This window comes from Petaurus breviceps, unplaced genomic scaffold (assembly GCF_028583685.1).
Source record: "Petaurus breviceps papuanus isolate PSGF00001 unplaced genomic scaffold, PetGlider_PUasm1.0 180, whole genome shotgun sequence".
NCBI lineage: Eukaryota > Metazoa > Chordata > Mammalia > Diprotodontia > Petauridae > Petaurus > Petaurus breviceps.
The window spans coordinates 1,718,579-1,730,739 of record NW_027185782.1 but is presented as its reverse complement, the minus strand read 5'-3'; the positions used below and the strand labels follow the sequence as shown (position 1 = coordinate 1,730,739).

At 45.9% G+C, this 12,161-nt stretch overlaps 1 protein-coding gene across 1 annotated transcript in view; it reads left to right on the top strand.

Moving 5' to 3' along the window:
- Positions 1-10,781, top strand: part of TNFAIP8L1 (TNF alpha induced protein 8 like 1) — a 28,748-nt gene extending 17,967 nt beyond the window's left edge. Inside the window, 1 exon segment of the mRNA XM_069086793.1 lies at positions 9,013-10,781. Within this exon segment, the coding sequence (XP_068942894.1) occupies positions 9,013-9,578 (566 nt within the window). The 3' untranslated portion in view covers positions 9,579-10,781.
- Positions 10,782-12,161: the final 1,380 nt, after the last annotated feature.

The following is a 12,161-nucleotide window of genomic DNA, read 5'->3' as shown; positions in this document are numbered from 1 at the left end:
ACTCAACCCCCAGATATATATATATATATATATATATATATATATATATATATATATACATACACATAAACACAATGCTTTGTACATCTTAAAAGTCACGAAGTGAGTTGTTATAATTATTATAAAACAGTTAAAATAAACACCAGATATGTCTCTATTGCTTTAAAGTTTACAGAATGTCTTCCTTGTAATCACCCTGTGAAGGGTGTGGTATAAGGATTATCATTCCCATTTTACAGATGAGGAAACTGAACCTTCAAAAAGTAAGATGACTTAGCCAGGATTACATGGCTAGTAGGTATGAGAGATAACACCCAGGTTTCCTGACTCTGGTTTCGGTGTTTTTTTTTTCACATCTTCATGTTGGGGAAGTAGGGGTCATTGGGCCAGAGGATTAGGGTGAGGTTGAATTTCAGAAGACCGCTAAGACCAAGCTTCAGAGTTTGGATTTTCTTTGGCTGTATGGAGCCTTGGAAAGCTCTCAGGCAGGGGAGTGCTGCAGAGAAGAGTGTGGCCTGCCAAGGCAGAGGGGATAGCAGAAGTTAAATAAGCCTCTAGGCCTCAGACAAAGCTGGACTTTGTTACAGCCCAGTAATGCAGGGTCTCTGGAGAGCAGAAGGAGGCCCACGTGGTCATACATGCCTTCCGCTTCCTACTGCATGAACTAGGAGGATTGTCATGGGTGGGGGCATGAGGGACTGGGGCAGGGATGGCCCCTGATTTATGGAAGTGTTAGGCCTGCCCCCCATTCTCCAGGCAGGGAAGAGTGAGAAGGATGCTTCACTTTGCCCCGGCTAGTCTCATCTCCCCAACTGGGCTCTAAGGGGACCAAGAAAGAGGGGCCTGCTTCAGTTGAACAACCGAGTCAGGGAGCTCTTAGAATCTTCCCTTTTTACTCAGGAGAGCAAACCAACAGACACCTTGTGTGTGTCTCTGCAGGTTTGTGGTATAAAGAGCTCTGGGCTTAGGGTCAGGAGTCCTGGCTTCTGGTCCCATTTAACTAGCTGTGTGACTGTCTGCAGACAGGTCACCCGATCTCTATTGAATCCCTGGTTCCTCCCGTCTAAAATGGAGACAGTTAGACTTGCCGCCAGCTTCCCAAGCGTTTTGTAAGTCATGGAGCTGGAAGGGACCTTGGATCCTGTCTATTGTGACATCCCATCTCACGTTTTAGACAAGAATGAAGCTCCCAAGAAGGAGAGAGACCCATTCACCCGCTCATGAGCTCAAACCTGATCTCCTTCCTGGCTCCGGGGCCCTGACTTCCCAGATCCCCACTTACCTCCTCCCTTTTCACATTTTCCTAGAGCACTTTGGACCTCTCCTTTGCCGTGAATACATTCTACTTGCTATCATTTTTGTATATGACTTGTTTACCTTGCTAAAATATGGAATTATATGCATAGAGAGACTGGAAACACGCAGTGGAAAGTACTGATTTTTGTACATTCTTGTTCCCCTTAGTCCAAGGGTTCTTAGCCTGGTGTCCACAGACACTCCTGCCCCCTCTTCCCCCCCCCCCCAAGGTTCTGTGGAGTTTTGTGAACTTGAATGGGAAAAAAATGCATCTTTATTTTCACTAAGCTTTGATTCCTCTTCATCATCTTATATGTTTAATTCATTTAAAAACACAATCTGAGGAGGGGTCCATAGGCTTGCTCAGACTGACTGCCCATGGGGTCCAGAACGTGCACATACACACACACACACACACACACACACACACACACACACACACACAGAGTTAACCCTCCATTCCCCCACCCTCCCACTCCCACACCCCTATTAGTAAAATATAAGCTGCTTGAGAGCGCTGAGGGAGCCCAGATTTCCACTCAGGTTCTCCTATTCCCCAGGGCTCTTCCCATTGCCCCACACTGTCTCTCTCTGTTGTCATTATAATTATCATTATTACATAGGGGTAGAAGGAGGGGCAAAGAAGAATAAGAGCAGCCCTTGCTTTCAGGGAGCTCACAGTCACAGGGAGACCAAGCAGGTAAATTGAGAATAGAGTAGCTAATGTCTGTATAGCGCTTTTAGTTTTGCTAAGGCCTTCACAAATATTATCTCATTTGACCCTCACGACCACCCTCGGAAGTAGGTGCTATTATTAGCCCCGTTTTACAAATGAGGAAACTGAGGTAGAAAGCGAGAAAGTGACTTGCCCAAGGTCACACATCTAGTTATTGTCTGAGGTTGGATTTGAAAGCTTGCCTTCCTGACTGCAGGCCCAACAACAGGCCACCAAAAAGGTAGAAATAGGAAAGGTTTCCAGAGTCAGAGACAAGGGTGAAAGGGGTGTTTATGAGGCTCTCGGGGATTCCTAGGCCAACTTAGTGAATGGCATAGAAAGTTAGGACTGTCTGATTTGAGCTGGGTCCTGAACAATGGCAACAACAAGATCTCCTCTGAACCTGCATCAGCAGGAGCCTGGGGGGGCTCAAACAAGCACAGAATGTTCTCAACTAGTAGGCAGTAGACCCATTAGTTTAATGCAAGGGGGAGCAGATGGGACCCCATGGCCGAGGGCCTTGAATGCCAGGCTGAGAAATTTGGTTTGCATCTTGAAGGAAGTGGGAACTACTAAATATTTCCGATCAGAGAAGTGGCTTGTCGGAGATGGGGGATGGGGTCAGGGCAGGAAGGACATGTGGGGAGGAAGAGACACCTGGAATGACCAAAGAGCTCCAGAGGGTTTTGGTAAACACCTGAGGTGTGTCTGTGGGTGTGGGTGTGGGTGATTGGTGGGCGGGTGTGTATGTGAAGGGCGTAGGGGGGTGAGTTTTGTGGTGGGTGTGTAGTGTGTGTGTGTGTGTGTGTGTGTGTGTGTGCATGTTCGTGTGCCTGTGTTCCTGTGTGCTGGGGTGAGGGCCCCCTTTCCTGGAGGTCTTCCAGCAAAGGCAGGATAAAGACTTGACTGGGTAATGCAACTGGGAGGTGATATTTTAAAAGAGGAACACCTGAGTTTGAATCCTACCTCAGACACCATCTGTTTGACTCTGGGCCAGTCACTTTACGTCACTCTTGGCCTCAGTTTCTAAATCTGTAAAATGGATATAGCCCCTGACTTACCCAGGGTTGTTGTGAGGATCAAATGAGAAAATGTATGGAAAGAACTTTGTGAAAACATTATTATAAACATTAGTTTTTTATTATTATTATTATTATTATTATTATTATTATATTGCCTGGAGGATTCTTGGGTGGCTTTAGGTTTGGCCAGATGGTCTTTGAAGTCCCTTCCAGCTCTGTGATTCAGAGGCTGAGAGACCCGCTAAGAAGCTATTTATTACAAGGATCCAGCTGCAAGCAAATAAGATGCCAAACTTAACAATGACTTGGAGAGTAGAGGGGTGAGGACAGCTGTGAGAAGGGCTGCTGAGGAAAGGATAGAACCTGGAGGTGATAGAGAGGACCGTGGGAATGAGGAGTGGAGGTCTAGAACAGGGAGAGCCATTAGAACATGAGTGTCAGGGCTGGGAGAGACTCTAGAATACAGGATGTCAGGACTGGGAGGGCCCTTAGAACACAGGGTGTCAGAGATGGGAGAGGCCCTAGAACACAGGATGTCAGAGGAATAATCAGTTCACAAGCATTTATTAGTTTTTATGTACCAGGCATTATGCCCTTAAGCCCTGGAGATATAAAGACAAAAATGAGACTCCCTGCACTCAAGGGCTTTCATTCTACAAAAACTTTAAAGACATTCTCTTATCCTATCATTTTACAGTGTGATATAAGTACTAGAGGTGCAGTGGGTAGAATTCTGGGCATGGAGTCAAGAAGATCTGAATTGAAATCTGGCCTCAGACATTTACTAGCTGTGTGGCCCTGGGCAAGTCATTTAACCCTGTTTGCCTCAGTTTCTTCATCTGTAAAATGATCTGGAGAAGGAAATGGCAAACCTCTCCAGTATCTCTGCCAAGAAAACCCCCAAAAGGGGACACAGAAAATTGGGTAAGACTAAAAAATGACTAAACAGTCACATAAGCCCTAGACTTGGAATAAAAATAATCTTGTTCTTTGGTCTGAATATCAAATCTGATGTTGGTGTGACTTTAAACAAACAACCCATAACCTCCCTGGGCCTCAGTTTTCTCATCTGGAAAATGAAGAGGTTGGACCAGATAATCTCTTATGAAACCTTCCAACTCCAAAACCTATGACCTTATAGACAGAACTGAGGCCCAGAGAATGGGCTGACATGGCCAAAGTCACCCAGTTAGAAAATAGCAAAGTCAGAACTAGACTGCTGGTGGGCCCAAGCCACTGCCAAGGCCCTAACTACCTGACCTGGGCTTCCTCTTCTTTCTTCTCTTTTTCCTCCTCCTCCTCCTCCTCCTCCTCCTTCTCCTCTTCCTGCTCTGTTAAGACAATGATTGGGCCCTGGTTAGGAGCCCCAGCCTGGGCCTGCCGACTCCCAGCTATGGACAGTGCTGGCTGCCCCTGTATTTTCTCTGCTCCTTATTAGAAGTGGGAACTAGCCTCTATCCAAGGTTCATACTGTTAAAAATCAATGTTTTTACATCAAAGGAAATGCTGACTAACTCTTGCATTTCCAGAAAGCCATAAATGACTGTCGTGAAAGGCATGGGCACAATAAATTTCTTGGTGGCTCCACTCTGATCAGCTGGCTAATCTATGACAGGCTTTGGGGTCAGGGAGGAGTCCCTATGGTCTGCTGGGCTGGGGTCTTCATGACTAAAGTGCTAGGTGTTAATTATAGTGGAAGGAAGCTTCAGCTAGAATCAGAGGCCCTCCAGCCAAATCCTGGGCTTCATCACTAACTAGCTATGTGGCAAGGGCCTACTCTAGACCTGTTTCTTCATTTCCAAAATGAGGATAAAAATACACTCTGTTGGGGCGGCTAGGTGGCACAGTGAATAGAGCACTGGCCCTGGAGTCAGGAGGACCTGAGTTCAAATCTGACCTCAGACATTTAACACAAACTAGCCATGTGACCTTGGGCAAGTCACTTAACCCCAAATGCCCCTCCAAAAAGAAAGAAAGAAAAAATATACACTTTGTTGTAATGTGATGAAGGGGTCTAAATTTGGAGTTCAGAGAACTGGGTCTGAATCAGCCTTAGGGAGCACAGATGTACTCTGGGCCTTCTTTGTAAAACAAGGGTAGAAATATGCTGTTATAGGGTATAAAGAGCCCCAGCCTCAGTGTCAGGAGTCCTGAGTTTCTTCTACTTACATGTGACTTTGGATAGATCACTTGCTCTCCCTCTGAGATTCCTCCTGAAAAAGGACATGGGGGGACTACAGCAGGAGGCCTTCATCCCTTTTCTGTCCCGGACCCCTTTGGCAGTCAGACTGGGGAAGCCTAGGGACTCCTTTTCAGAAGAATGTTTTTAAATGCACAAAACAAAATGTAGAGGATTCTGAAGGAAACCAATTCTAGTGAGATATAGTTATCAAGTTTGCAGACCCCAGGTGAAGAACCCCTTTAACTAACCACTGTTGAGGGCCCTCCCAGGTCTGGATCCTCTGAACTCTCCCTCCTGGGCATCACTGTGAGAAAAGTGCTTTATGAATCTAAAAGTTCTGTAGAAACACAAATTGTTGCTCCAATGATCATTGGCACAAACATCCGCTCAGAACCATGGAAAGGGGTCCATTTTCATGTTCTCACCCCATGACTACCGGGACTCTTCTGACCAACCATGGCCTGGACTCATTAGACGACATAAACACAAAAAGATCTAGGCGTTTGGAGAATGTTTCCAAATTCTTCTCTTTCCAAATCCTTTCTCCATAGAGCTGCCAAAAGGGTGAACTTGTCACTCCCCTGCTTCAGGACACTCTCTAGTCATGTCCACCCTGAGCATGTGAAGATTCCCCCAGTACAGGGCAGATGAGAACAATTTGTCCCATTGCCGTGAAACCACCTGAAGCAGGCCCTGTGGGGCTTAGAGCTTGGTCAGGCATCAAAGACACCAATGTCATCCACTACATCCCAGACCATCACCAGTGGTCTTGACTTTTGTCTTGCCACTGGATCTCAATGACTCTGGAAGATATAGTGAGGCTGAAGACTGTGCAGCTCTGCCTCACTTAAATCCAATCAAAACATCACTTTGTGAAGTCATTGGTCCTCTTCGAAATGAGGGAGGAACAAGAATAATATACAACCTGATTCCAGCCTCACTTTCATTTTATTCCAGGTTCATTTCATATTCCTCCCTTTTACAAACTACAAGTTGCAACCAACCCATCTCCCTTCTGCTATTCCTTAAACTTGGAGTTCCAACTCCAGCCTCTGTCCCTTCAACTCCCATGTGTGAAATACTCTTACTCTTAGAAACCCTCTGCTTTTTTCAAGCTCAACTGAGGGGGCACCTCCTACAAGAAGCCTTTCCTGTTCTCTCTAGTTTATCACCACTTCCTCTTGCCTCTCAAATTAAGTCACATTTATTTATCTGTGTAAATGTCCAGGGCTGTGCTGGAGGCAGCTTGAACTGGCTCACAAGAGCTGATTGTTAAATTTTCAGTGTGAGCATTTACACCTTAGAAGTTGGCAAATGATACAACTTGAGGCTTACAGCTTGTTTTATTGTTTTGTTGATTGTCTAGATTTAAGAAAGTGATGGGGGAAATGTTAATACTGCAAATTAAACTTAAAAGTGTGTTCTTCAAACATTTTTTTTTTCTGGAGAGCCAGTTATTAAAAATTTAAAGGCCTACCACTGGTAGTATCCCTTCAGTAGACTGTAAGGACTTATTCCTTCCTCCATTCTTTCAACACTTATTTATGAGGCATCTTCTAAATGCAAAATGCCATATATGCTAGGCTTTGGTGAAAGAAAACTTTGCATCTAGTAGGTGCTTCATAAATGCACACTGAATGAATTGGGGGAAGGAATAATAAAGGAATTGAATGCACCAAGGAAAAGGGCATCTATTCCCACAGTGCAGTGCAATGGTAAGCGCCCTGGATGGGCTAGCAATTCTGGGTTCTGGGCCAGCTCTGTCACTAAGCAGTTGAAGGAGTCTCTTCCCCATCCAAGTTCTCAGTTTCCCCAGCTGTAAAAGAAGAAGATTGGCCTCTATTGACAAGTTTTTTTCTAGCTCTATGAGCTTAATTGTCTGACTCTAGTTTGGGGGTAGTGGGTTTGCTGAGTCTAATCCCTTGACAAGCCTTAAAGGCAGAACCAAAAGTGCATAGTGGGCATTCAGCAAGTATTTGAAGACCAACCAAACACCAAGTCCTTTCTGTGGTCAACTGCATTCCACCCATGCCTGCTTATCCTGTGTGATTCACGTATCTTGTCTGTGTCATTGTTTTTAAATTTTTTATTTTATTTTTAAAAGTTTTTGGATTTTGTTTTTTGATCATAGAAATATTTTTCTTTATATTCTTCACACCTCTCCCATTCTTCCCCACCCTTCGAGACTTCCTTTGTAGCAAAAGAAAAATAGTTAAACCTAACCCACACAGAGACCCATCTGACAGCATGTATAATATTCTACACCCATGGTTCCTCATCTCTACACAAAAGAAAGATAGTGCCTGCACATACCCTTCCAAATAGTTTATCCTAACCCAGAACAGATCAGGCTACCCTTTCTTACTGGCTGGTTTCATGACAAGCTTCCTTGGGTCACTGCTGGTAAAAACACATGGGCTGCTCCCAGAGGGCAGTGCCCACAGAATGGCACTGGCTTCTGGGTGTGCCATCCTGTGATTCAATCTGTTATGAACCAGGAACTTTGAGGAAGGAGTGGGAATTACAGAAATGAGCAATGAGGTAGCCAGTGACAGAGTGAGAGGGCACATTTAGGGTCTTCTGACCCTAAATCCCATGCTGTTTCCACTCCCCCCTGCTTGCATTTGAAGATAGGGTGAGGTGGTAGCACTCCAATTCTTAAAATACTTATAACCCACCCTCATCCCTACCCCCTCTATACACCTGCTGTTGGAGAAATGGTTCTTTATTTTCCCCTTCCATTTGTTAAACTGAAGTAAATTTACTTCCTTTAAGGGAAGGGGAGAGGAATAAACATTTATATAATATCTACTGTGTGCCAGGCACTATGCCTTTTACAAATATTACCTCATTTGATCCTCACAAAAACCCTTCATAGGAGGTAGGTGCTGTTATTGTCACTATTTTACAGTTGAGGAAACTGAGGCAGACAGGTAAAATGACCTGCCCAAAATCACACAACTATAACAAAACTGAACTCAGGTCTTCTGACTGCCCTTTACTACCTGGTCATTTCCCTTTTTTCTTTTTAACAAACCAAAAACCTTGATGAAGTTATTAGATGACCAGTCTTTGTCCTGGAGAGGAAAAAAGGCACCTCCCTCCCACCTTCCCTTAGAAAAGTAGAGTCCTTCAAGTGCAAGATGCCACTTACACTGAGAGCCACCTTGGCGCTTCAGGTGGTTTTGCCTTTTTTTTTTTTAATAAGGGAAGGAAAGTGCAGTGATATAAAGCCCAAAAGGTACAAATTAAATGTCTTTATTTAAAAAAAAAAAAAACGTAGGGGTGGCTAGGTGGCGCAGTGAGTAAAGCGCTGGCCCTGTAGTTGGGAGGACCCGGGTTCGGTTCTGGCCTCAGACACTTAACACACACACACACACAAACCAGCCATGTAACTTTGGGCAGGTTATTTAACCCCAATTGCCCTCCAAAAAGGCAAAAAAAAAAAAATGTAAGAAGTCATTAGATGATTCTCGATTGTCAGGGCCACTAAGAATCAGAGATGGAGTCTGACCCCCTTGTTTTCAGAGGAGGCTTCTAGATGTGGCTTGCCTTAAGTCATACAGCTAGGAAGTGTGAATACAGAGCCTATTTTACAAATGGCAGGGGGAGGAGGGCAATGATGTCACAACAAAATGAAAGTGAAGAACACATCGTCCTGAAGCAAGCTCCCTGACTCTTGAGCCGGGCCAGATGGGAGGAAGGCTGACTAAAGAGCTCCCAGTTGGGGCATGAGGGATGATCACTCACACGTGCTTTTCTCTTTTCTTTCTTTCTCTCTCCCCTCCTGCCTTCAGCAAACATGGACACCTTCAGCACCAAGAACCTTGCCCTGCAGGCTCAGAAGAAACTCCTGAGTAAGATGGCCTCCAAGACCATGGCCAGCGTCTTCATCGACGATACAAGCAGTGAGGTCCTGGATGAGCTCTACAGGGTGACAAAGGAATTCACCCGAAACCGCAAGGAGGCTCAAAAGATAATTAAGGACCTCATCAAGATCGTCATGAAGCTGGGCATCCTCTACCGCAATGGGCAGTTCAGCCCCGAAGAGCTGGCGCTGATGGACCGCTTCCGAAAGAAGGTCCACCACCTGGCCATGACAGCTGTCAGCTTCTACCAGATAGACTTTACGTTTGACCGTCGGGTCATGGCCACCACCCTCCACGAGTGTCGAGACCTGCTGCACCAGGCTGTCAACACGCACCTGACCAGCAAGTCCCATTCGCGGATCAACCACGTCTTTAACCACTTCGCAGACTTTGAATTCCTGGCGGCTCTATATGGACCCTCTGAGCCCTACCGCTCCCACCTGCGACGGATCTGTGATGGGATCAACAAAATGCTGGATGAAGATAGCATATGACCTCAGAAACTATGTGAAACACAGGGGCAACTCTCCTGCTCTTGCCCTCCAAGGGTGGGGGAAACCTGCTTTTATTTCTTTTCCCACAATCTGAATCTAGCCCAACTGACTAGATCTTCTCCCATTCCTTATGGAATAACCGAGAATTCGCAACCCACAGAATTGTTTCACCAGCAGATTTCACAGGCATCACCTCGGTGTGTAGGAAGTACTCTCAGGGAATGGAGGTGCCCAAACGGCTTTTTGCTTCAAAAAGCAGTGCATTTTACCTTGGAGGAGAATATGGTGGTGGGGACTCGCAGCACCTCAGCTTTGGGCAGCTGGCCACACACCTCCAATGAATGTCCCATCCTCTGACTTGGTCGGAGTACTCATTCCTGTGTGTAGCTCAGGAATTGCCCTGTGGTCTTATGAGATCCAGTTGCATTCACACCTCTGAAAGCCCAGTGTATGCAGTCCAAGAGCTGGCTAGGGAAAACCTACCACACAGGAGCAGGCCTTCTTCCCACTCACAATGTTAACAGGACTTTGGGGCTGTTTCATACAAAGCTAGTTAGGGCTGAGACAGCAAACTAAGGGAAAGGCCTGGGAGTGCCAGCACATGCAGGCTTAGGTTCTGCCTCATCTGCAAAGCCTGCAGAAGGTTCAGATTTGTTTTATTTTGTTTTTGTTTCTTTAGGACTTAAAGATTCGTAAGAACCAGATCTGTTTAGGATATAATCTTAGGCTAAAGAAACAGCTTGCAGAGGGAAGACAGATACTACTGTTGAGAGATTGATGGTTCATCTTACATGTCCCTTTTTGAACTCAAAGGCATATAGTTGTTTATCCTGTGGTATTTTTCCACCGTGGCTGGGACTCCCTTTCCACACGTGGGCAAAAGGCCATGACCACCCCCATCCTCATCCATGAGATGCAAATGAATCTTCCATACTATAGATCCTCTTTCCAGTGAGATCAGAGATGCAGCTTCAGACCAAATGACAAATGGGCACTTCGTTTATCCTAAGAGGAACCAAGAGGTTCCCAAATGACATTCTGTCCTCAGTTCCTCCAACTGATTCTATCAATATAATTGTTTGTGTTTGTTCCTTGGTCACTCTCCAAACTGTCCTTAGTATTTCATGGGTTTGGGATTAAAAAAAAATTTTTTAAAGACAATTGACACTACTGAGCTATTTAAATAAAATCACATGTCTTCTACTTGGACTGGCTCAAAGCTGGTAATTAACTGGCACACAACTGGTTCCAAGTCTGCTCTTGCTCTCCCTTTTTCTCTTTTGCCTTTTAGATGGAAATAATGTCCCTAGCACTGCACAAATGATCATACCCCGATGACCTTTTCTGACAACAGCTCCCATTTCCCCCGTCCCTCAGTGCAGAGGCTACAGGCAGTGGGAGTGTGGGCTGCTCTATCCCAAAACAAAGGGTCTGTTTAAGAAAGTGGTCAGCTTGGCTGTGGGTCCCCAAGACCAATGCAGCTCCGTTTTTTTACTCATCTTAAAAGCACAAGTTTTAAGAAACACATACACACACAGTGCAGGGGGGAAGCTGGAAGAAAAGCCCATCCATGCTGGCAAACAAAGTGACAGAGGTGGTCTGTCTGGAACCACAAGTCTCCATGCCCCACCCCGACTGCCACTGAGAGCATTGTCCACATCCCACACATCAAAACAACTGAAAATGAGGTGGGTTGCTCTCAGGAAAACACAGAAAGCAGAGCCCTGGATAAATTCCTGCTGGTTTGACTGGTGGGGGCCCAGAGGAGAGCAGTTAAGACTCTCTCATGTCAGAGGGGGTTGGGCCACAGTTTAGACCTTGGTTCTGTCACATGCGAGGCAATGGGTCCTTGGCAGACCCAGGTTTGGCTTAGCTTTTCAAACTCGTGCCTGCTGTGAAGAATGCAGCCAGAGGCTTTTGCAACCCTGGCCTTTCAAATGACTACAAGGTTTGGAACATGGAGCTGCTCTGCCTGCCGGATGCTTCCTGCTCCTCCATCAGTTCACAAAGTGCATAAATTTCAGGCTTTCATGTTTCAAAGCCCAACCACCTTTGGTCTAAGTACATCCCCCCATAGATGGAGGCTAATTTATGGTTCAGAAGGAATCTCTTTGCACTAGAAGCACTGAGTGTCAAAGCCTGAAAGGGACTCATTTTGCAGAACAGGCTCAGAGACGGCCTGAATGTCTCCCATCTAATCACACTGCTTCCACCTTAATGCCAGTCCAGTCCTCATTAGCATCCCCTGGAACTATCCCATAACCTCCGACCTGGCTTTCCTTCGCTGGTTGGCCCCCACCCTCCTCCAAGCCATCCTTCACGCAGCAGCCAGGCTCATCTTCATGCACCAACCTGGGTGTATCATTCTTCATGCCTCAGTGCCAACCCAGTCTACACTACTTAACCTGGCCCCCACAGCCCTCCTCGTCTCTAACAGGACAACTTGTTCACAGCATGGCTCTCATGCTCTACCTCCATATGCTGACCACGAGGACTAGACTGTTTCCACCCCTGTTGCTTTCCCATCCTTTAAAACCAAGTTCAAGGGGCAGCTAGGTGGAGCAGTGAATAGAGCACCAGCCC